Source organism: Strigops habroptila, chromosome 10 (assembly GCF_004027225.2).
Source record: "Strigops habroptila isolate Jane chromosome 10, bStrHab1.2.pri, whole genome shotgun sequence".
Classification (NCBI taxonomy): Eukaryota; Metazoa; Chordata; class Aves; order Psittaciformes; family Psittacidae; genus Strigops; species Strigops habroptila.
The window spans coordinates 23770302-23792998 of NC_046359.1; the positions used below are offsets into that span (position 1 = coordinate 23770302).

Consider the following 22697-nt stretch of genomic DNA (forward strand, 5'->3'; position numbering starts at 1 on the left):
GCTATAGATGCCTGGTGCCTCTCTTTCCTCCTGACATCCTGACTGCTGAGCAGTTCCTCGTTTGAGCCTGGGATGGCAACCGATGGGAGAAACTGCTTTCAAACTGTTTAATAACAGTGATGGTAACCTTTGACCTTGTTGAATAGCAGCACTTTTGACCTTTCATTTGTTAAATAATGCAACCACTTACTTCCCGATCCTTATCAGCGTTTAGTAATTGGGGTCAAGACAAAGTAAAGCAGAGTACAGTTACCCACCAGACTTTACTGAACCAGGAAGAATTTCCTTAAGCTATAGATTTCCTTTTTGATTATCTTCACTCAGGACAGGCAAAGACTGGAGACTGGGTGGCTTAGAAGATCTATAACAGGCTAAAGAGCCTCTCAGCTGTTAGCATCTGGTTTGAATCCAGCAGGTTTTGACAGTGGCAGAAATTCATTACGGTCTCAAGTTGCCTCTGACTCGTATGAAATGAGTTTGGCTTGCAGTTCTACTGTTTTTTGGCCCAGTAATAGCCATAACATAAAATATTAACACAGTTATAGAGACATCAGTGATTAAATGAGTTTACGAAGCCTGAAAATTCCTATTCGCGTAGAGCAAATCAGAGTATGGCAAGATGATAGGTGACAGCGAGGACATGTTTGCAGTCACTCCTGCATGTTCTGCCTGAGCCATGTCAAAGGGGGGTGGTTAACCTTCAAGAGTCTGAGTTGCTGTTTGTGCGGTGTAAGTAAAAATAAGGGGTCAGGTTGTGGGCTGCACAGCTCATGAAACATCTCACTTGACAGGCAAGCAGGTGACGACTGTTACAGCCAGCAGTTCCAGGATCAGTGTTTTCCTTAGAAATGAACAGGAATGGATGAAAAAGAAATGCAAGAATTTATGACATGGCAATGGATTTAAATGTAAGTGCATAGACATTTATTTATTTATATAATGCACACACATAAAAGCTTAACTTCCTGAGCAAACAGAATTCTACTTGTCAAACCAGCTGCAAACCAGCTCATTATTTATTTATTGCATTTTGCCTTAAGCCAGATTGCAAGACTTTAGGGCAAGAGCTGTTTCATGGTTATCCATCTTTATGTGATTCAGCAAAATGAGCCTCTAGTGATCCAAATACAGTCATTCATGAATAAACAATTTATTTATAGGCGTGCATGAGCTAGATAAGGTCTGTAGAAATGACACTAAATAATGAGATTCAAAGGTGTTTATTTTCTCTCTTTTCCCCTGTTGTTCAAGAAATGAGGAAAACAAATAGAGCCATTTGTGGTATTCCAGCTAAGGTGTAATACATTTTTATGCCCTCATGCTTTTTGGACTTACCTTTGGGTTGAGGCCTCTTGAAATCGAGGAACACCTATGCAGGTCAGCCACCCCTAACCGCATTGTTTTGTCAGTGTTTCTGGGGCTCCTGACAGGGTTAGCTTTACAGCCATATCTGTCTGTAAGCTCTCCAGCGCCCTCCTTTCTCCTTTGTGTTCTAGAGGAAGTCCACACCAGATAGCACACAGCCTCCTCGCTGTGACCTGCTTGACCAAGCTGATCTCCTTCTATGATAAGATGACCCACCTCGCTGGTGAGGGACAGGCTGTGGACATTGTCTATTTGGACTTCAGTAAAGCATTTGACACTGTCTCCCACAGCATTCTCCTGGAGAAACTGGCTGCTCATGTCCTGGACAGGTGTATTCTTCACTGGGTAAAAAACAAGCTGGATGGCCAAGCCCAAAGAGTGGTGGTGAATGGTGTCACATCTGGTTGGTGACTGGTCACTAGTGGTGTCCCTCAGGGCTTGGTATTGGGGCTGGTGTTGTTTAACATCTTCATTGATGATCTGGATGAGGGGATCGAGTGCACCCTCAATAAGTTTGTAGATGACACCAAGTTGGATGGGAGTGTTGATCTGCTGGAGGATAGGAAGGCTCTGCAGAGGGATCTGGACAAGCTGCTCATGGAAAAGGATCTGGGGTGCTGACTGATGGCCGCTGAACATGAGCAGCTTGTGCCCAGGCAGCCAAGAATGCCAACAGCATCCTGGCCTGTGTCAGAAATAGTGTGGCCAGCAGGGCCAGGGCAGTGATCATCCCTCTGTACTGGACACTGCTGATGCTGCACCTTGAATCCTGTGTTCAATTCTGGGCCCCTCACTACAAGAGAGACATTGAGGTGCTGGACTGGGTCCAGAGAAGGGCAACAGAGCTGGTGAAGGGTCTGAAGCACAAGTGCGATGAGGAACGACTGAGGGACCTGGGGGGTTTAGTGTGGAGAAGAGAAGGCTCAGGGGGACTCTCTACAATTACCTGAAAGGAGGCTGTAGCGAGGTGGAGTCTGCCTCTTCTCTCGGGTAACAATCGATAGGACAAGAGGTAATGGCCTCAAGCTGCACCAGGGGAGGTTTAGACTGGATATTAGGAAAATACTCTTCACCAAAAGGTGCTCAGGCATTTGAACCGGCTGCCCAGGGCAGTGCTGGAGTCACTGTCCCTGGAAGTGTTCAAAAACCATTAGATGAGGCCCTCAGTGACATGGTTTAGTGGTGGCCTTGGCGATCCTGCGGTAATGACTGGACTGGATGATGTTTGCAGGTCTTTCCGAATCTAAGCCGTTCTGTGGTTCCATGCCCGCCCTGCTCTCCTCAGCCCGCGCTGAGAGAGGGCGCTGCACCGGCCGCCCAGCGGTGCCGCCACTGTCGGCCTCCGCCCACCGGCGCCGTTTCCATGGCAGCGGAGAGGCGGGACCCGCCGTTGCCATGGCAACGCCGTTCCCCCCCCCCCACCTCCCACCCCTCCCCCGCCCTTTGCCAGGGCGCTGACTTTGATTGACGTTTTGGGACCTTTCCCTGCAGCGGAAGCACGCCGTCACCTTTGACCCTTAGCCTGCCAGCCCGACCGACGGTTGCCTGGCAACGGCGACGCGGGGCTGCCATGGACGCGGCGTCGCTGCCCGCCGCGCTGGAGCTGGCGGCGGGCGGCGGCGCGGGGCTGAGCCCGGAGAAGCGGGCGGTGCTGGGGTCCTCGCTGCTGCTTCTGCAGCGCGACTACCGCTTCGAGCGGGTCTGGTTCTGGGGCTGCATCCAGGGTGTGCGCGGCGCCTACTACATCGCCGAGGGGCTGGGGCCCGACCGCGCCGCGCCCCGCAGCCGCCTCTACAGGTGCGGAGGCCGGGCCGGGCCTCACCGGCGCTCCGTGCAGGGGACGGGCAGCTCCCTGGGAGGGGGCGGGACCGGGGAGGCCGGTTTGGGAGCTGGTGGGAGAAGAGAGGGGACTGGGGAGCCAGGGTGGGCTGCTCAGCTCCCCTGGAGGGAGCCTCGCTGTCCCCTGAGGGGCTGCATCAACCCCTGTTCTCCCGTGGGCTCAGGCCTGTGTCATGCTTGTCGCTGGCAGTTTGAACTGCGTGGAATGGAGCCTCCTGCCACCAGTGACGAAGGAGACGATTGCGCAGGCTGAGCAGCTGACGGGCCGCTTCCAGGGGGATCCTTCTTTTGCGTATGAGTTTGCAGAGATAAACGCAGAAGATGCTGAAAACCTGATTGAAGGTGGTAAGGAGGTAAATACAGCAAAACACTTCTGAACTGTCTTAGCTACAGTTGTACCCCTCACACTGGGCAGGTGGTTGCTCCTCCTCCTTTTTTGTAAGAAGCAACCTGAGCTCAGGCAAAATACACACAATTTTCTCTTTGCTGTCATTGTGTAGTAACAGCTTCTTGACTGAACTGTTATTTCACTTTCTCCTGGAGTTAAGACATGGCTCAGAAATACTATATCTCCCTTATGTTTTATTATGCACAGTTGGTACAGATCCTCGCTGCAGTTTCTGAAGCTTTAATAGGAATGCAGGCACCATTCTTTATAAATGAATAGACAAGTCATAAGCTTAATTGAGAGGGAGGAAAGGATGGATGGAGGGAGGGAGGGATAATTAGCCCTCTGGTGAGTCTCGACTGTCTGCTCCTAGCCACATTTGCTGTCGTATCTCATGAGAAGAATGTCTTATTTGAGGTCCTTCTCTCAGTGCCATTGGGCTCCAAGCTGATGAGTCAGTTGTGGTTTCTACTGTCACCTCGAGTTTATTTTCAGAAATGGCAACAAGGCTAGTCCTGCCTTTAAAATTTGCCTATTTTTCTTTAAAGTTCTCGATCAAGGAGGAGGTCCGCCTTGTGGCTACCATAGAACAGATAGACAGAGCAGTTGGTATCATCCCCCGGGGGGCATTTGTGAAGACTCCTCTTGGGTCTGTGCATGAAAACAGAAACTTTGAAGGTAAAGTCTCATTTTCTTTATCAGGATCAACTGTACTTTGATCATAAAGGCTATAAATTAAGATGACTTTCTCTAGTCGATGTTTTGATTTCAGGTTTATTTTTTCCTTGGGTAAGATGAATGGGAGGAGAGAATTCAATGCCACTAATGTTCAGGTGCATGATTCAACTCTGTGAAGGTGGGAGGAGAGTTAGTAATGGCTCTGAGTCATTAAACCTGTAGTTCCATTTGTCTGTGTATAGTTTATGTTGTTGTTTAGCAATTATAGCTGCAGTGAATTCTCCATCTAGATACAGGATGCAACCAAATGGGCACAGAGGGTTGGTCTCAACTCAGTGTCCATTGCTTCTCGGGCTGCAGTTAGCATGGTCTGCAATGCACAGCATCAGGGGGTGCTGCTGCCCTTTTTCTGGCAAGCCTTTGACCTTCTGTGAAGTCCACTGAAGAAAAATTGTGATTCTGTCCTATGCTGTGGGTGTTAGAGAAACAATATGGTATTTGATGGTATAATGAATGTTAGCCTAGCTTGCTGTATTAATGGTCACCAATGGCTTTTTGCAGGTCTTTCTTTCACAGAGGCAAAAAAACTAAGTTCCTATTTCCATTTTACTGAGCCTGTTAACCTGAAGAATAAAACCCTGCTGGAAAAGGCTGATCTGGACCCATCCACTGACTTTCTAGACTCTCTGGAGCATGACATCCCACAAGGTAAAGGTAGCAGAATCAACAGTTACAATGAAATGGAATGCAGTCAGAGTAGTCTGCAAAGTGCCAAGGCAATGAGGTGTGGGTTACTCTAGAGTTGGTATTTGCTTATGCAAATCTGTGAAGGGACTTTATCCTTTACTACATATTGTACTTAATTCCCTTTTTAAGTAATTCTAAAAGCCCACAGTGGTAACATGTAAGTGTACCACGGCTGTCGCCTCCTTTCCACAGGTCTGACCACACCAGCAGTTATTCCTTCTGCCTGAGTGCCATATTCTGGCCTGACTTCCATAAAGCCTGTGGTAGCTGGTGTTCCTCTGGGGAGAGATAACTCCACCACTGATAGAGGAAATTTATATGGTTTGAAGTAATTCACACCTCTTGTCCCACCCAGTATTGCTGCTCTTTATCTAAATGGGCTCTCATTAACACTAAGCTGATATCTTTGAGAGGCTGAATTCAAAAGTTCCTTTGATAAACTCTGATAGAAATGCTGCAGTGTGGAATAATCTGTACTTTAGCGGGATTACTCACCGTGGAACGAGAAAGAAAGATGTGTATACTGGAATGTATCTTCAGTTCATATCTCTACTGTTCTGCTGGACAACTGTTAAATATATTTAAAGCCTCTTCTAGGGATCTCTCTGGCAGGATATTTCTCTAAAGAGATGGAACAACTTGTTATTTGCTTCTAAATGCTTTTTGCTGATTTGTTGCATTTTTTAATTTTTCTTTTTTAATTGGGCCAAGAGTTTTCACATTCTGCTGTCTAGAAAGATTCTTGGGACACAGTCAGAACTTAGCTTTTCTATTTCTTTCCTACCCTGAAGTAGCAAGATAGGATAGTAGGTGATCTGTGCCAGATGGAATTGGCTGGAAGGACAGTGAATTGCCAGTGCTGTAAATAGCTTCTCAGACTTTACATATGTATATATATTCCAGGCTTTCCTTTGGCAAAAAAGAAAAAAAAGAACTAAGACTGAACCCAGTGAGCTCCTGACTGTGTTCTGAACATTTTTGGCTGTTCAGAGCATAAACAGCAAGAAAATCTAAACCATTGTTCAACTTAGTGAGAATGTCCTTGTGGCAGTCGTTTTCCAGTTGCATACACTGGGTCAATCAGCTGGCCCTTTTGTCTCAAAACATGAGTATTGCAAGTAGGATTCCATACTAGATAACTCCTAAGAAAACTTTAGCTGCAGTTTCTTATGGTAGTTCAGCTGTGCCACCATCATGTTTGTCTTCCTGAGGCAACCTGAGGTCTGTGTTACTGTGAACCTTTGCCCCCTTCCTGGGAGTTTGTGATTTGTTAGTGCAGATTTCAGTCTCCTCAAAAAAGTTACTTCTCAAAGACTATCTGAACTCAAGGGAAGCCCAGTGTTTCTTAATGCAAAAGAAGATTCATCATGGTGCCTATGCAGCTCTGGCTGCTCTGTCCTGCTTTTTTTTGCCTGGACCTGAGGATTGATGGAATGAGCTTGTCAGGCAAACGAAGTAAGACAGGAACTGGTTACAGGATCAGCAAGGCATGTCGCCTCTCTAATTGCACTCTATGTGCTCTAACATTAAAGAAAGATCAATCCACTCTCCCTTTAGCAAGCATTCAAGTTGCCTAAAGTACTGGTTGCTTGTGAAAATGTGTGTGTATGGGAAAGAAGAGGGCAGACACAGGCTTTCTGCTGCTTTTATCAGCATAGCTCTGCCAAAGTCACTCACTCCTGGTTGCAAGGCACTCAAACGCTGGTTCTTGGATTACCTTCCTTCAGCTCTGCCAGTGTGTGTTGGTCCTGACCCAGAGCAGACAGTGCTTTTTGTATTTCCTGACACATTGTTCACAGCTCTGTTAAATCCCTTCGTTTTGACCTGAAGCTTTTCTTGCCTTTCCTGGCTAGATCTTCTCTTGAACAATTATTGTCAGAGGAGAAGTATGAATTCCCAAATCTATTGCATCTAGAACTGTGACTGAAGCCAGAATTGTCTCTGCCCTCAACAAATACACAAGAAGTGGACTGGGGGTGAGTGACATCTGAGTGATGCTTCCAGTCTGCACTGGCTAGAATTTCTCTAGCACCTTAAAAGACCTGAAGAACAGGACTGAGAGATTAAGGGCTAATCTTAACTTGTCTAGAAGTAAAACTCTGTTGGAATAGTTTTCTTTATAAATTGGAGACTGAGCCTCTGTGACGGCTGTCAAGGGGGTAACTGTCATAAAATGTATGGTGTGTCATTATAGGAGAGCAGAGGTGTCTTACAGAATGGAAAGTTGGAGGCAGAGAGAACATTTTATATGACAGCTGAGAGGTGGGAAGAAAGGAAGTTAAAACCAGGCTGAATAAGGGAAACGATGGTAAAAGTGGAGAGTTTAGTGCAAGATTGGAAAACCTGGAGTTTTGTAACAAAACTGTCTGCCACTCTTATCTTTACCAGTGATATCTGTCGTGACTGCAGGTTCCAGATCCTGTCTATGTGTCTATTGGGTTATCTGTGCACTTTAAGAGTTCAGAATATGTTGCTGGTCCTCCCCTAATCATACTGTGAGTCTGTCTGTTTTTTCTTCATGTCTCAGCTCCCAGAGACAAGTGACTGTGACTTAGCTTTTATTAAAAACCCCACGTTTAAAAAAATTATTGTAAAGAAAAGTGGGAGAGTGTGAATCCTGTCTCAAAAGCAAATTCAGTTGGTTTATCCCCCTTAAAATCTTCAGCTTTTTGAGCCAAACTCATGAATTTGAGTTTGGACATGGAGTGGTTTTTTGGACATGGACTGTTTGCGATACTGATTTTCTGTCACCACAGTATCAGATCATGTAATGCTTCATTCTGATCCAAATGGCCAGCTGGCCAGAACGTTGCATGCTGGGATCTGTAGGTTTTGCTGCCATATGTCTGCATTAAAGATAAGCTTGTTTGCTCTAGTCTAAGCAGACAATCTGCTCAACTTTATGCACAATTAGATGTAGCCTTTCAGCTCCTGGCAGATTGCCAGTGTGGTCTTTTCTGCTGCATGGAGTTCAGCACCCTGGGCGATAGCATTTCAGGAACTAGAGTTGTGGCAGTTTTACATGTGCTTGTAGATAATGGAATGGCAAAGCAAATAGCAGTAATTCCTATCATGCCTACAGCATTTTCACTTGATGACCTAATGTTGTGTAGATATGAAATAATAGTCACTTGTCAGGCATGGACATGATAGGGAAAGTGAAAAGGGAGGGGGAAGGATGATTTTACTGTGACGATGGTATTGGATAAGGCAATGATACATTCTGCAAGGGTAAAGGAAGGGGATGGGAGAAAGCCTAAGGTGCTAGTGTAGAATGGAAAGCTTGGAAGTAAAACAGGAGATGGAGAATTCAGTTCTTCCACGCTTTCAAACTGTGGTTCAGTAAAGCAGTAACCTGACTCTGAAGGTTTGTTGCAGATTACTGACTCGGATAGATCACTTGGATATGGAGATAAGGGACCCCAATGGGGCACTGTTAAAAACCGATGCAGGAGGGGAGGTGTGTCCAAGGCAAAGAAAAATGTAGATAGGAAAAGATATGAGTGGAAGTAAGATTTATATAGAAGACTTTATTCAAAAGTCATGACTCCCAGTCAATAAATAGCTGCTTTTGGTTGAAAGCCTATCACAGTTCACTGCTGAATAAGAGTAGGATTTAAATTTAAAGAATTTAAATTTTTAAAGAATTTAAAAATCAATATAAAAGGAAATGCATTAAAGTGGGAACAACTAATGATTGATAGAAATTGCAATTTACAATGAGTAAAAAATGACAAAGGAAGCTGGGATATCTTGGAGTAATCCATGACAACTGTAAGGAGGATTTTTTTTCAACTATATTGAGAAGAAAAGAAAGCATTGACATTTCCAGCAATGGTACTGGAAACTGTCATTAAGTGGTGATGGTAAAAAGGCTGATAAGAAATTTTTATTTATTTATTTATTTAAGATATGAACCAAGTTAAGAAAATAAAATACTATTTCAGACAGTTTTCAGACTGTTTTCTAAGGGAGGATGGATTTAGACAACCTTTACTGGGGGTCAAAAAATGAAGATGGCAAAGCCAGGTAAGTTACTCCTGAAATCATTATCTCAGGAGACTTGTGGCATACTTACGATGTTAACCTTTAATAAATCCCATCATTGCAGAAATATTCCCCATGACTTATCTTGATTGGTAATTGCGATCCAGAAAGCACTGAATGAGTGTATTTCTGGAAGGGGCTTCAGCTGGGGCCAGTGCCAGTACTGATATTCTTCAACCTATTTATAAATGATCTGGAAGTAGAAGATTGGAGAGACAAATAATGATAAGGGCAGGATGGCTACAGAGGTCTGGTAAACTGGGCTTACTTAAATAAAGCTACATTTTGATGTAGCTACCTACAAAGTCACATATCTAAAAACAGGGACTGGAAGCCTACAATTTGAGAATTGTATTTTGGAAGCTATGCCTGAAAAAGGAAATTGAGGCACAACCCACTGAACATGAGCTCCCAGTCCGATTACGAGACTTAAAGGCTAATTTGATCTATAGATGTACAAACAAAGGCCTAGCAAATAGGAACAGGGAGGTGACTACTTTTGCATCTACTGCTAGTGGAATCATAACTGGATTACTGCACATTGCAAAACTGGAGAGTCGCAGAAAAGAGCCACAAAATGACTCAAGGGCTGGTAAGAGACATAAACAGTTCAGTATGTTTATCTTGCAGAAAATAACAGGAGAATGACTGTATTACACTGTGTAAATACTCCATGGGGTTTAAGTATTAGGTACTGAAGATCTACTTAGTGTAGCAGAGAAAAAAGGCATAATAGGAATCAGCAGCTGAAAATTATAGCTAGAAAAACTAAAGTGAAAAATTAGGTGCAAATTTGAACAGTGAAATGATTACCAGCCTAGCAAGGGCAACGGGTGAGTCTGTCTTTTGGCATCTTAGCATCATGCTGGATGTCTTCCTGGGAATTGTGTTTTAGCCAAATGCAAACATAAGTTGCTAGTCCAAGACATGGTGACTGAGTTCAGTTTAATGGGTAGTGGTATGTAGGAGTCCAGAACAGATGATTTCCTGGTACAACTGGCTGTAAACTTGACAACAGCCATGGAGGGTGATGTTTACCTTGGGCTTCTTCGTTGTCAGTGACAATAACACAAAGGTGACCGTAGGTTCCTGAGACAGTGACTCTAAGTGCAGGACTCTAAGGACAGCTGGCTTTGCTTTCTGAACCATGATGCCTGAGGGCTCAAAGGAGGACCAAGGAGATTCTTGACTTACCATTGTCCATTGTGGAGGCTAAACTGGGAAGCTGAGAGCTTTCAGATGTAATTGCTGACTGTAATGCTGGTGAAGACTTTATAGCACTATTCTAAATATGTATATAGTGGCAGGGTGGATCATAGTGAGTTGTCTACTTGCTGTTTCAAGATTCAGCTGTAGTACCTAGACAGAAGAGCATTTCAGTTTCTTTACCATTTTGACTGTGGAGGGAGTGACAGCCACTCGGTCTGTAGCTCTGTTTCTTCACCTCAAAGTGCATTTGCACCATTCCTTATACAGCATTACAGACAAAGGGATTTGTGGCTATTTCCTTGGTTGAATACTTTTGGCACTAACCTTTCTGTAAACTTGTTGAACAGTAGCCTGGGTTAGAACACTGACCTCCTGTCCTCTGAGCTTCATTAGCACACTCATTATCGGTTTAGCAAAAGCTGGTGCTTAATGGGCCCTTGAAGATGGAGAGGTTGCATTTCTAAGTGGGAGATAGTTTCCTTTGGCTGCTCTCAAGGGCCATTTTGGTTGCCCCATCTTGGCTGCCCAAAAAACCAGGTGCTGGAAGGAAGAAGGCAAGGAGGCAGGAACCTGCTTTATCTCCATGCATTAGCACAGCTAATTAACTCCCTTTTCACCCCACCTCCAGGCGATTCATCCCCTATCAACCTCGTCTCCAGCCATTTGAAGAGTCTGTGTCTGCAGAGGTATTTACAACCCTCAGCTAGCCAGCAGAGAGCAAGTCGGCCCGTTATCAGGGCTCTAAGACAAATGGCTGCCTATCTCCCCAGTGGCCTTGCAAAATCCAGCAAAGTGCTATGCTGTGCTGGCCACCTACTTTCACCCAGCCTCCCCTCTCTGCTAACATTTCACAGATGTGACCTGAGCCCTCCCCTTTCGTTGCTTAACAATAAGCAGCACCTCCCCAGCTCTGTGAAAGCTGAGAGCAAGAGCACTTTACTTCTTAGCCTGCCAAGAGCCACACGGGGACAAGGCTTTTCAAGCTGTCTCACTGAAATCCAAACTAAAAGACCCATAATGAATGAGAGGGCAGTGCTTCGTGTTAGCAAGGAAAAAAAGAGGTAGCCAAAATGTAGACCGAAATACCTCATGTGGCTCACAGCTATCCTTATTCTTGGTTAGGAGAGGTAATCTTTAGGCTCAGTGAATGTGCGAAACTGAGCTACAGTATCCCATGGAGTCACCTGCCACTTATACAAGTGGTTTTAACAAATAAGCTTTATAACACAGCGGTACAGAAGGAGTAAAACAGATTACTGTGCACCAGAACAGTCAGCTTTCAATTGTGAGGCTCGAACCCAGTAGCTGGCTCAGTAGGTTATTAGTTGCAGCATTGGTACCTGAATTTCTCTGTTAAAGCTGAAGTCGGCCATCCTTAGAAATAATCCTAGGATGGCCGTAGCTGCTGCCTTCCAGCAGGGCGCACTCTGGTGCCAGCATTGTCAGTGCGGAGCACGGAAAAGGAAACCACGGAGAAGTAAAATGAGAAAGCAAGCACGAAGAGTAGCATCAAATTGAGGAGAAGCTATGGCCTGAGTTTCCAGACTGTGTGTGGTATACTGACCTCCTGAACTGTAGGTATGGAGAAGATAGTCTGTCCCTTCCAAGCTTAGGCAATTTCTGGAATGGTCACTGGGCTTTTCAATAGCTTTCTTATCATCCTTAGCGATCACAGGCATGCAATGGACATACACAAATACATAAACACATCTCCTACATCCTTCAAAAGTAGACACGCTCTTCATTGTTGCTAGTGATGTGTGGACTGGGGAACCTTTAGAGGCTGTTAAGGCCACTCCTGCAGTGACCCAGGAGAGTTGCCTGGGAGCAAGACAAGATGTTGTCTTTCCTACAGGCTGGGGTGCTGCCAGCTCAGGAGTTCAAGATCAGATTGGAACCTCTCACATGGCAGCACAGCAGGAGGACTCCAGAGCCAGCTACTATTATAGCTTTCGACTGGCTGTCCATGGTCTGCCTTGATTTCTGGAAAGGAGTCTGTTTTCCTTGGTCTTTGTGTGTATGGATAATAAAGCAGTGCATTCACAGCTTTTGGGTCCTAGGTCTTTATCACCTCAGGGGTCTTGTTTGGTCAGAGGCCTTGGATGAGTTTATACTGGAGCAGAGCTGCCCATCATCTGAGAGCTGTGGGAGAGTCCTTTGCTCAGCTGACTGCTGCAGTGAAAGAATGAGGACAGAAGCAGAGTCTTCGTAGCAACTTTCCAGGGATTGTACTTTTTTTTCTCTCGGTAAAAGAAACCATGGCCTACCCTGCGTCCATTTCAGCTCCTGGTTCACTGCACATGAAAAGGAGATGAAGTTCTCGCTGAACTGATGGGAAATGCTGGTAAAGCCTCTTAGAACCAGAAGTTGTAGTTTTATCACCACATCAGTCAACCTTGGCCTAACCCTTTCTCTAGAGAATGGTGAAAAATTACCTGTGGGGGAAATCATAGGGCAGAGTGTGTGTCACTGAAGTGGGAACGAGGTCAGCTTTTGCTGGGAGTGATCTATTTCTGAAGGGACCCCACGTAAGGAGTGGCAGCTCCTGCCTGTGCAGCAGTTGGCATTAGTGCCAGCCCTGCAGATACAGCTTTGCTCTGCTGTTTGCTGCCCCTTTGGCCATAGAACTTGTACAGGGAGGAAGTCAGTGGGTGTTGTCTTGTTTTACTGTACACAAGTATCATATGGATCGGAATTCTGCATGCTGAAGGGGTGTGTGGCTGTGTAAAAGGAAAAGGGCAGTTCGTCTATGGGTATATTTGTACAGCAGTTGTGCTGCACAGAGATAGTTAGGCTATCCCAAGCATTGGAAGATGCTTAGCCATCTGTAATGGTCTGAATTAGCTTGATTATCAACACAACTGTGGGGATATGCTCAGTGTGACAGTCTTCCCAGAAACTAGTAAACTGTTCAGGTAATTTGGGCCAGAATTCATATCTGGTTTAGTATGAAAACATGTACAGTTTATAATCTGTGCCATCTGTTCCTCATCCTAAACCCTTTTAACTAGTGCTGCTAATTCGATGATGAGGTAAGAAGTACAACTGGGAAACTGACAGGGCTTGTAGCCTCACCCCTCCTACAGGAGAGTGAATTGGATGTGCCCTAAGTATTCGGTGGGTTTTGAATCCCAACATCAAATGCTTTGTGTTCTCTCAGAATTCAGAGATCAATGTGAGGTTCTTTGCCCCTAATCCAGCCCCTGTTCATCATTATCACCTCCTCAAAGTGGCCAGTGCTTTGTTACCAGGAGAGGCAAAATCTTACAAGGTGGCCATAATCTCCTCTGAGAGTCAGACAGATATTCTCCCGTGGGTAAGAAAGTGACGGTGACCGAAAGCTCTAGGGAGAAGCAGGCTAGAACAAAGCTGTCCCTTGCATCCTTTCATCAAACTGTTAATCTTTCTTTCAAAGACATCACATTTGTTTGGTGACAAAAGCTCCAAAGAAGCTGAATTGAGCCTGAAATCCTGTAGCAAGATTTAGAGGAAGCGTCTTTCATTCAGAGCAGGGAGGAGCGAGAGACTCCTTCTTTTTCTTCCTACCAACCAATGGGCTCACAGGAGCCCACGAAGGTGACGGATTAATGCAGGGGCTCCCCAGGTAGATGCTACGTGACTCCGGGCACGCTCCAAAAACGTTTCCAGAGCGACCAGCTGAACAAGAAATATGGAGTGTGATGAGATCCAGCATAAACTTGTGCTTTCGAAGGAGGGTGCGTTGCCACTCTGAGAGGTTTCTAAATGTACTACAGAAGACCCAAAATACAATGGTCTGTACTGTAGTTGTCAGAATCCAGATAGCAGGGATTTAAATCAGTTTTTCCTACTCCTCATAAGTTCTGATTGCATATTCTCTTGCTGTTTCCTCCAGTGCACAGCCCCATTCTGAATCTTTGTTCTGGATGCTTTCTGTGCAAAGTCTGCATCTTAACAACAACAAAAAGTAAAAAAGATTATAGCTCTATTCTAATTATCAGGTGGATTTACGACTAAAGGGCAAACTAACTGGGCAATAATGGAGGCTGTAATTTAATGTGTATTACTTCTGTGCTAGCTTTTTCAGTCCTTACCATCCTCTGCTGCTCGTTTATGTCTGTGTATTGTCTGTTCTTTTGTGTTGGCATTGCTGGCTGTGCAGCCAGATTCCAGCTGGAAAAATAACTTTATTTTTGGCTAGACTATTTTTCAGCCAGATCATTTCCCTGACCTGGTTCACTGAGCAGTAAATAAACACTTTTGTGGTCTCTATGATGGAAGAGTGATGAGGGAGGGCAATAAGGGTTTAGGACAGAGGCTGCTTCAACTGGATTAAGCAGCACTCTTGTCAGATGTCTAAGTATGGCCTGAATTTCACCCAGTACTCAGAGGCACCTAAATACTATTCATCATTGCAGTCCCTGAGTCTTCCATGTCAGCGGGAAACAGGTACTTTTGTGTGTAAATAGAAGGCCCAGGCCTGTCGTAATGATTTCTGCTGCAGAGGCGTCCCCAGTGGCAGAAGATAATGGAGAGAAAAAACCTCTGAAGCAAGATCACTTACTTTGAGGTTTGAGCATGGTTGTATTTGTGTGTCAAAGATGTGGCAGGCATTAGGACCATGCAAGAGCCTCTTGGCAGCATCTGACTGTTTGTAAGCTGTGCTTTCCTGGCTCTGGAGGCTTTTTAAAACAGTACTGAACCTGCAACCAGTCTGTGTTTTTATTTAATTATTATTAAATAGTTATATGGGGAATTGGCAATATTGACAGCAGTGTTAACATATGGGGTGCAGGTGGTGTGTCAAGCAAATGAAAGAGATTTAGTTTGCAGCCAGTAAGTGGCATGAAGGAGTTTGAGCCCCACATAAGAATGGATGTGTCCTTATGGCTGGTAGGCTGTGTTTGAGATGTCCGTGTGTCGAAATTTGGTAAGAGCCAGAGCACAGTGACCTTTCCTTACAGCTGCTGTGCTTTGCAATTTGTCTTTGTTCCCTACAGACAGCAAATTAGAAGTAGGAAACTCTTCCCAGTGTAGGATTTTCTGTTGGAGGCAAATAGAAGCTAAATCCCATGGGTGTAGCGTAGCTTTGTCAGAGCTAAGTGCTTGGGGTCACACAGCCAAGCAGCGGCTGCTTTTGCAAAGGGAAATGGTTACGTTGCCCCTCTCTGGGTGTTAATATTTGTCTTATTACTCTGTACTTCACTCTCTCTCAGGACTGACTGCAGCAAGATATGTTATAACCTGCTCTTGTGGCAGCATATTGTGTTAATGGTAAGTGCAACCATGCTGTAGCTGCTTTTCCCTTGAGACATTTCCTTCTTTGAAGAGGAATTGATAATGTCACTTTTATGACCCTCTGTGAGCATTTGCGACATGGAGCCTCTCTATCAGGCTGTCTAGCTCTTAAAGCTGTTTCTTCTCAAGCTTGCACTGAGGCATTGCTGAATCACCTCCAAAGCAGCAATGTTATGAGAGGTCATACTGAAAGTGGACCAGTTGTGGCAGGAAAGTTCTTCTGCAAACAGCCCTCTTAAAAGGCTTTTGTTTAAAAGCTAACATCTCACGCACCCTCTTGCCTCTGTGGATTACAAGATTCAGCCCATAGCCGAGACAGACATGGGGGATGAGACAGGGATTTCTATTGGCGACTGGAAAGGAAGAAGAAGCTGAGAAGGAGGTTGACTTTTGAAATTCAGCCCTGGTGTCCTGGCAGCTGTTGAAGGGCCATAAAAAAGGCAGTGGTTTAACACTGGGTGAGCATCAGGATCTTCAAAGCACTTTCTTGTTTGGGAAAGATATAAGGAACTCCTCAGAATTCCTGCCTGTGTTCGGAGGGGTGGAGGCTGCAGCCTGATCCAAAGTGGGAATAGGAAGCTCCAGATCTTCATCCAGCGGATATTTTTCCCATGCTCTTTCCTCCCACACAGCAGCTCCCTCCCTTCCCTTCTGGAGCAGCAACAGGCAATGGTTTCAGCACAGGCAGTGCTTGGCTTCCTCAGGTTTGCTGGGTGCAGCTTAAGAATGAACTTGCTCTTAAAAAAAAGTAGTATTTTGAAGAATGGAAACCTCAGCAGAGCAGTGTTACTGTTAGAAATCTCCAGCATGAGAGCAGTGACCGCCAGTTCCCCGCACCTCAGTGGCTTTGCATGATAGCGAAGTTAACTCTGCTGCCTGATTTACAGACAATACAGGCTACAGCTCACACGTAATGCAAGTTAAAAATCGGTATTTAACTCTAGGAAAGCCAGCTTTCACTTGCTGTCTCCTAGTTCTACTTTTATTCCCTCTAATACAAGTAATAATAATTTTTCTCCTAACAACTTTTATCTAGGACTCTAGGTGTGCCTTACAGACTGACACTCTCTTACAGCTTCCCAGCCTCCCAGTAAGAGACCCGTTGTCTGACACAGGGGCAATGATGAGCACAGGGACTGCCATGGGATACTCCGAGCTAATGTTAGCAAGAATTTGAACCCAGCATCCTGCTTCTGCATTTTTATAGTAATACAGACCTACAGCTACCTATGCAATGATTTTACTCCAAGAACAATTTGCAATAGCAGGGAAGGTTCTTTAGAGAGAAAAAAAAAAGAAAAAAGGATAAAAGCATTTGATTTTCATAATTCTTAATTCTCAATTCTCCTCATCCCTTTTTAAATTGTACTGTTACATGCATTTCTAAGACTTTCTCTTGAAGGAGCAAAGAAGGCATATTAATTTTAAGCTATTATTTCATACTGTTCATTAGCTGCTGATTAAAGTACTTTTGGAGTGATTTATAACATCATTATTTCAAACTCCTACAAGAAAGGTGGGCCTGAAAAAGTATCGTGTTTGAAGACTGTGAGATTTGAGCTGTGATGGAAGAGAATACTGTTGTCTTAGATATTTTAAGGAGAACAACTTTCTCCGTGTCTCATGAATTCAAATATTCTGGGTTTTTTTTATGGACGCTTTCCTCAAATGCTGCTAATGTGGTGAGGTGTGGAAAAAAAGTAGGGTAGAATTAGGTTAGACTTAGGTTTAGGTTTAGGTTAGGAAGAAATTCTTCCCTGTGAGGGTGCTGAGGCGCTGGCACAGGCTGCCCAGAGAAGCTGTGGCTGCCCCATCCCTGGCAGTGTTCAAGGCCAGGCTGGATGGGGCTTGGAGCAACCTGGTCTAGCGGAAGGTGTCCCTGCACATGGCAGGGGGTTGGAACTGGATGAGTTTTAATGTCTCTTCCAACCCAAACTGTTCTGTGATCCTATGAAAATAAGTATTGAGATAATGGACTCTAATTTCTTGCTTTAAAGAAAAGGACCAAAAAAAGCAGATAGGTTCCAGAACTGTAATGTGATGTCTTTGAAGAAGGCAGACACCAGCATTGTGTATCAAATGCAGTGTCTGAATTGGTTTTGTGTGTTGCAAAAGTCTAGTCTGGAAGAGTGTACTGAATAAATCACTTCTCATAGCTGGGTTAGAAAAACGTCCCCAGTGATGTGGTTGATAAAGGTGGCACTGCTGCTGCTGTTTGGCCCTGCAGAATAAAGAGCAGCTCTGGCTAATCATCATTCTGGCTGCAAACAGGATCTATGTGAAAATGACATTATAGTTTCAGGCAGTTTCTTACAATCTTTTCCTATCCTCAACCTGTGTTGTGTCAGTCCGGTTGGGATTGCCCTGAAGTAACCTGCTTGTTTTGTCGTCAGTTCACAGGAAGACTTATGCAGCATCAGCAAAACTTTATTGTCCATATTTGCATATTTACATAGATGGAGAATCAAGGATCAGAGAAGAACTTGAAAGTATAACAACTTAGTATTCCCCAAGCATCTCACATTTATGAATTTGAGCCCTTTGAGAGTTTGCAGCTTGGACAGGCTGTAGGGAAATGAAGCAGCTGCACATCACAGCCTTCAGAGATCTAGCATAAAAGTGAATGGAGCTGTCTTCAATTACATCTGTCCATTTCTGCCAGGTGTGAAGGTGCATGGAAGTTCCTTTGATCAGCAGTCAACTGCTGATGAATACTCCATAGGGATTGATAAGCCTGTGTGACACTGGATACATGTTCTGAGGAGATCATGGATCTGTGTACTCTGTTGTCCCAGAGCATAGGTATGGGGATTCAGTCAAGTTGAACTTGATTTTCTTTACCTTCTCTGCAAATTTGTCCAACAAAAAGAAGTCTGAATCCAGTTACAGTCCTTGAGAGCATTGATATCCCCGCTTTCCCTCTCACTTTTCCCACTTGTCATGCTCTAGGCATTTCCTTTTGTGCTTTGTAAATAGTTTGGGGCAGAGTGTTCATCTGTGTACATGAACATATATATACATGCTATCACATGTACCCAGGCTGTTGGATGCTTTCAGTACGTCATGAGGCATTAGCAAACTAGATAATTCCTAAAGGCTTTCACCACCCAACAAGGCAAGACACAGTCCTATGCTTGACAGACTTGCTTCTTGGAGGACTGGTCCTAAAAGACAATGAGAGTTCCTCATTCCATTATCTTTTTGTCAGAGAAACTCTTCCAAAAGTTTACAGTCCCCCCTCTGCAAACCAATGTGTAAATCTGCAGCAAGACCCACCAGTATTTGGATGAAGGGCTTGCAGATAACTTCTGCAAGTTCAAGCTGCAGGAGCCATGCACTGAAAGCAAAGTCAGTTCAGTGGTCAAAGGAGAAATGGAAAAAGTTATTTGTCACAATTACATTCAGACCTACATGCTTGCCACTTGTTGCTCAACAGCCCTGTGCATAGTCTAGCTCCTGCCACTAGCAAATACTGAAAACTTGTAGAGGCAAAGTTCAAGAAACTGTTAGAAAGCTTGTCCTTTGACAGCAGATGGCTGTAGTGTTTCAGCCACTGGATGATCTGCCTTGTAGTGAAGTATTCTTCATCTGGGTTTTCATGCTATCAAAGTAATGAAGTTTCTTAAGAACATGCAGGTTTTGTCAGAGACCCAGTAAGTCAGAATTTTTAATGCCAGTGGCTGAACCATAATATGTGTTTTTACTCATGGACATAGATTTAGTCCAGTTTATGTCCATGAGAGGCACTGGAGAGACTGCATGGGAGACTGGGGTTGCCTTGTATGTGAAACCACTGCTTGCGAAGACACTAGCTCATGTTTTAACTACAATGTCACAGGAGTGCAAGGAAGGTGAAAAGCTGGCACACACCTGTACTGGTCCTGCCCTGTATTAGGTAGTGCTTTGCTTTGCTGTGATTTCAGCTGTTTGTCTTTAGTGGAAACGTGGAGCTGAGTGAGTCAGAAGCTCGCTCTCCAGTGCAAAAATCTCCTGAGTTTTTAAAGACTCTGAATGTCTCTTTTGTATTTGTGTCCTGTAGCCAGACTCAGTTTGTGAGGTCAGTGACTGTCACAGAAAGCAGGCATTCTTGCTATCCATTTACTTCCATGTTTGCACATAGCTGAAGAGAGTACTTTGAAAGGTAACAGATAAAGATGACACAGGATTTATGCTATGGTATAACAAAGCTGTGGAACATGCTGCTGAAGGAGACAGGGCAAACAATGGTGTCCAACAAGCTTCTGAAAAGTACAGAAATACGAAGAGAAGAGATAGGTAACAACTCGTGACACCTGGTTTTACAGGGCTTTGAATTGTGGTGTTCCTTTCTGATTCTGCCGCCACCACATGCACGTTTCCCCTAAACTTCTTCAAGCCCTCCTCTACTGTAGCTTGCCATGAACTGCATAAGAGACTGTACTGCGAGTGAGTGTGCAAGAGCCCAAAGCTACCCCAACTCCAACTGCCCAGGGAGCTACTGCCTCCTGGCTGCCAGGCAAGCCAAGCAGCCTGTGCTGACTCGCAGCTGCAGGCAGACCAAACAAATAGCTCCAGGAGCTGCAGCCAACCCCTGGGCCATGTTCTGTGGAGACCTGTAGTAGGAACTTGTGGTGGAACTTCTTCAGCCCTTTGTTGGATGTGAGTAAAATTGGCCACGACTCGGAAGTGAGGGGGAGGACTGGCAGCTGACAGCAATCACAGAAGCCATTCCCCAGGCTAACCATGACATGAGTAAGCATGAGTCAGAGCATAAATTGATGAGCCTAAAATTATCTACAAGATGAATATCCGCTAACTGGCCCAACACATTATGGGCCTTCTGCTTACTCTGGAAGTGGCAGATTCTGGCTCCGGGTGCAGGTAGGCTGACTACTTGACTCCAGGCCAGTAGTAGCCTGACAGCTCCAACTGCCTTTTTTTTTTCCTTTTAATTTGTGCCTGCTGCTTTTGCCTCAAGATAGAGATTCAGCAGGAACTTTCTTCCCTACAATGCAGCCTCGAGGCATTACTGATTTGGTGCTGAAGCTGGTATTCTCTTCTCCTGGCAGCTCCTTACCCTCCAAGGGTATTGAATCCAAGCTGATGCTCCAGCTTCCTTCCCTCCCTTCCGGCATTGTTCCCAGGCTGTCATGTCAGATGCAAAACAAATACTCAGTGGCTCAGAGCTCCTTGCATCCAGGAGAAATTGCATTTTTGCACTGGCTCTGAACATCCGCTGCAGAGCCAAAGCAAAATTAATGCAGAAACTAATCCCTTTGCCCCTACCACGCACATCCTCTTCAATGGTGGAGCCAAGAAAGACTGAAGAGAATTAACCTTTTCTGTAAATTTCTCTGAGATAGGAAATATCCTGCTTTCTGCTTTCTCTTCTTCCTCTTTCCCAGTTGCTCCATCAGGGAAACCAGTCTTCCTGGAGCAGGAAAGTGCCTTCTTTCTCTTCCCACTACTGATGCTACAAGTTTATTTTAAGAAGAAATTTCATACCTATGCAGGATTGCTGTAGCTAGTCTTGGCTCTCTATAGCTATTAGCTAGACCAAGTAGGTGGCAGAGCTTGTTAGAGTAACTGCTGCCCACTCAGAAGCAGCCAAGAATAGCTGTAGCTTCTCCTAGGGATCAAGTATACAAGTCTGGAGCTCCAGGGGTCCCTTCCTGTGACGCATATGGCATTACCATCATAGCCATGGGAACATGCTACTGTGTGAACCTAGATGCAGACATCTGGAAATGTAATGCTGAACTGGCAAAAGAAAAAAGGTTATCGAGGTTTCTGGTCTCCCTGACTTCCCTCTTTCAGGTGTCACAAACACCAGTGCAGCCTTGTGCACTGTTAACTGGTGAGGCAGAACCCACAGCAGTCCTCAGCTCAGCTTAGGGACAGCTTGCTCCAGCAGCGCTGCCTCTTCCTCCATCCCAGTGACTCACTAGCGCATCCTCTCGCACAGGCTCCTGGACTGTCCAGCTAGAGAAGGGAGGCACTGTGGTGGTGCTGCGGAGCCTGCTGTGGCTCGGACTGACCTTCTACCACGTCCCAATGACCAAGCAATATGGCTACATCTACTTTGGCAATGGTGAGAAGAACTTGGATCTGCCCTTCATGCTGTGACTCTCCTGTCCAGGGTGAGGATTCAAGAACATTTAGATTTTATACTTAGGATATTTTGGTTAGTGCTTGTTCTAATAAATGTGTGAAACCTCTGCACTTTGAGCAGGATTCTTCTGTGCTTGGACTCTGGCCCTGATTCTTTTTGTAGGACTTCACTGTGTGCAATCCTCCCTCAACTCCAGATTGAATTCCCTGTATCATGTCACTGCAGATCCTTTAGATAGTAACAAATGGCATTTTCTTCCCTGATGGGCAAAGCCTGAGGTCAGAAATCAAACCTAGGCCATCTGTCTGATTACAAAGACACCACGCTTGCTTACACAAAAACTAATTTGGAGACAACATGAATGAATGCCAGCTGCCACCCATGAATGACGAACAGAAATAGATTTTGAGTCAGAGTAGAACGCTGATGCATACTGTAAGGGATCTGTTCTAAACTCTGAACTCTAGAAAGGCATATTGAAGAGAGTATTTTGGTTTTTTCAGATGTTAGGTTTCACCAAAATTAGAAGGGTCTTTACAGCTCATGGCACTAAACTGTAGAAAAAAACCCAAACTCTTTTTTTGTATTGCCTGGTCTTTTGCAAAAGGTGCTCATTCAGGTTCATCTCAAGGCATGGTTTAGTCCAGTGACTTTTCTATTTGTAAAGCTCACTGCGCAGAGCTACCTGGGCTAGAAGACACAGTGACTTCTGTATGTAGAAGAAAGAAAAAACTCTTCCTTTCTGAGGGGCTGTAGCTTCATAAAACAGGGGCGGTCAGCCAGAGATTTTATCTCAGAATAGTTAATGAAGCCTTGGCTCTGTCTCCCAAAGCAAAAAGATTCTGGTCAGCTCAAGGGGCTGAGTGTAGGGCTTGCATTTCACAAAGAAAGGCTAAAAAGAACCATTATAATCTAATTTGATTTCCTGGGTAATATGGGTTTACCCTTACCCTTTGTTCCTGTCCATGCCGATAGGTATTGGCAGATGATTCTGATGAAGACAGTACAAGGTTAAGTGGCACAGTAGTACATAAAAAAGCTGTGTTGATTTGTAGC

The 22697-nt window shown here is 44.8% G+C and overlaps 1 protein-coding gene across 6 annotated transcripts in view; it reads left to right on the forward strand.

The window, feature by feature from the left end:
• Positions 1 to 2816: 2816 nt before the first annotated feature.
• The window catches only part of RSPH9 (radial spoke head component 9), a 138696-nt gene continuing 118815 nt past the window's right edge, over positions 2817 to 22697 (forward strand). For 2 of the 6 annotated variants that reach the window (XM_030498780.1, XM_030498781.1), the window contains exons 1-4: positions 2821 to 3162; positions 3395 to 3557; positions 4141 to 4270; positions 4832 to 4978. In XM_030498780.1, the coding sequence (XP_030354640.1) occupies positions 2936 to 3162; positions 3395 to 3557; positions 4141 to 4270; positions 4832 to 4978 (667 nt within the window). In that variant the 5' untranslated portion in view covers positions 2821 to 2935. Of the gene's footprint in view, positions 3163 to 3394; positions 3558 to 4140; positions 4271 to 4831; positions 4979 to 10901; positions 12073 to 12128; positions 12800 to 21494; positions 21756 to 22697 lie in introns of those variants that run through there. The other 4 variants (XM_030498778.1, XM_030498775.1, XM_030498779.1 and 1 more) reach the window with 4 other exon arrangements.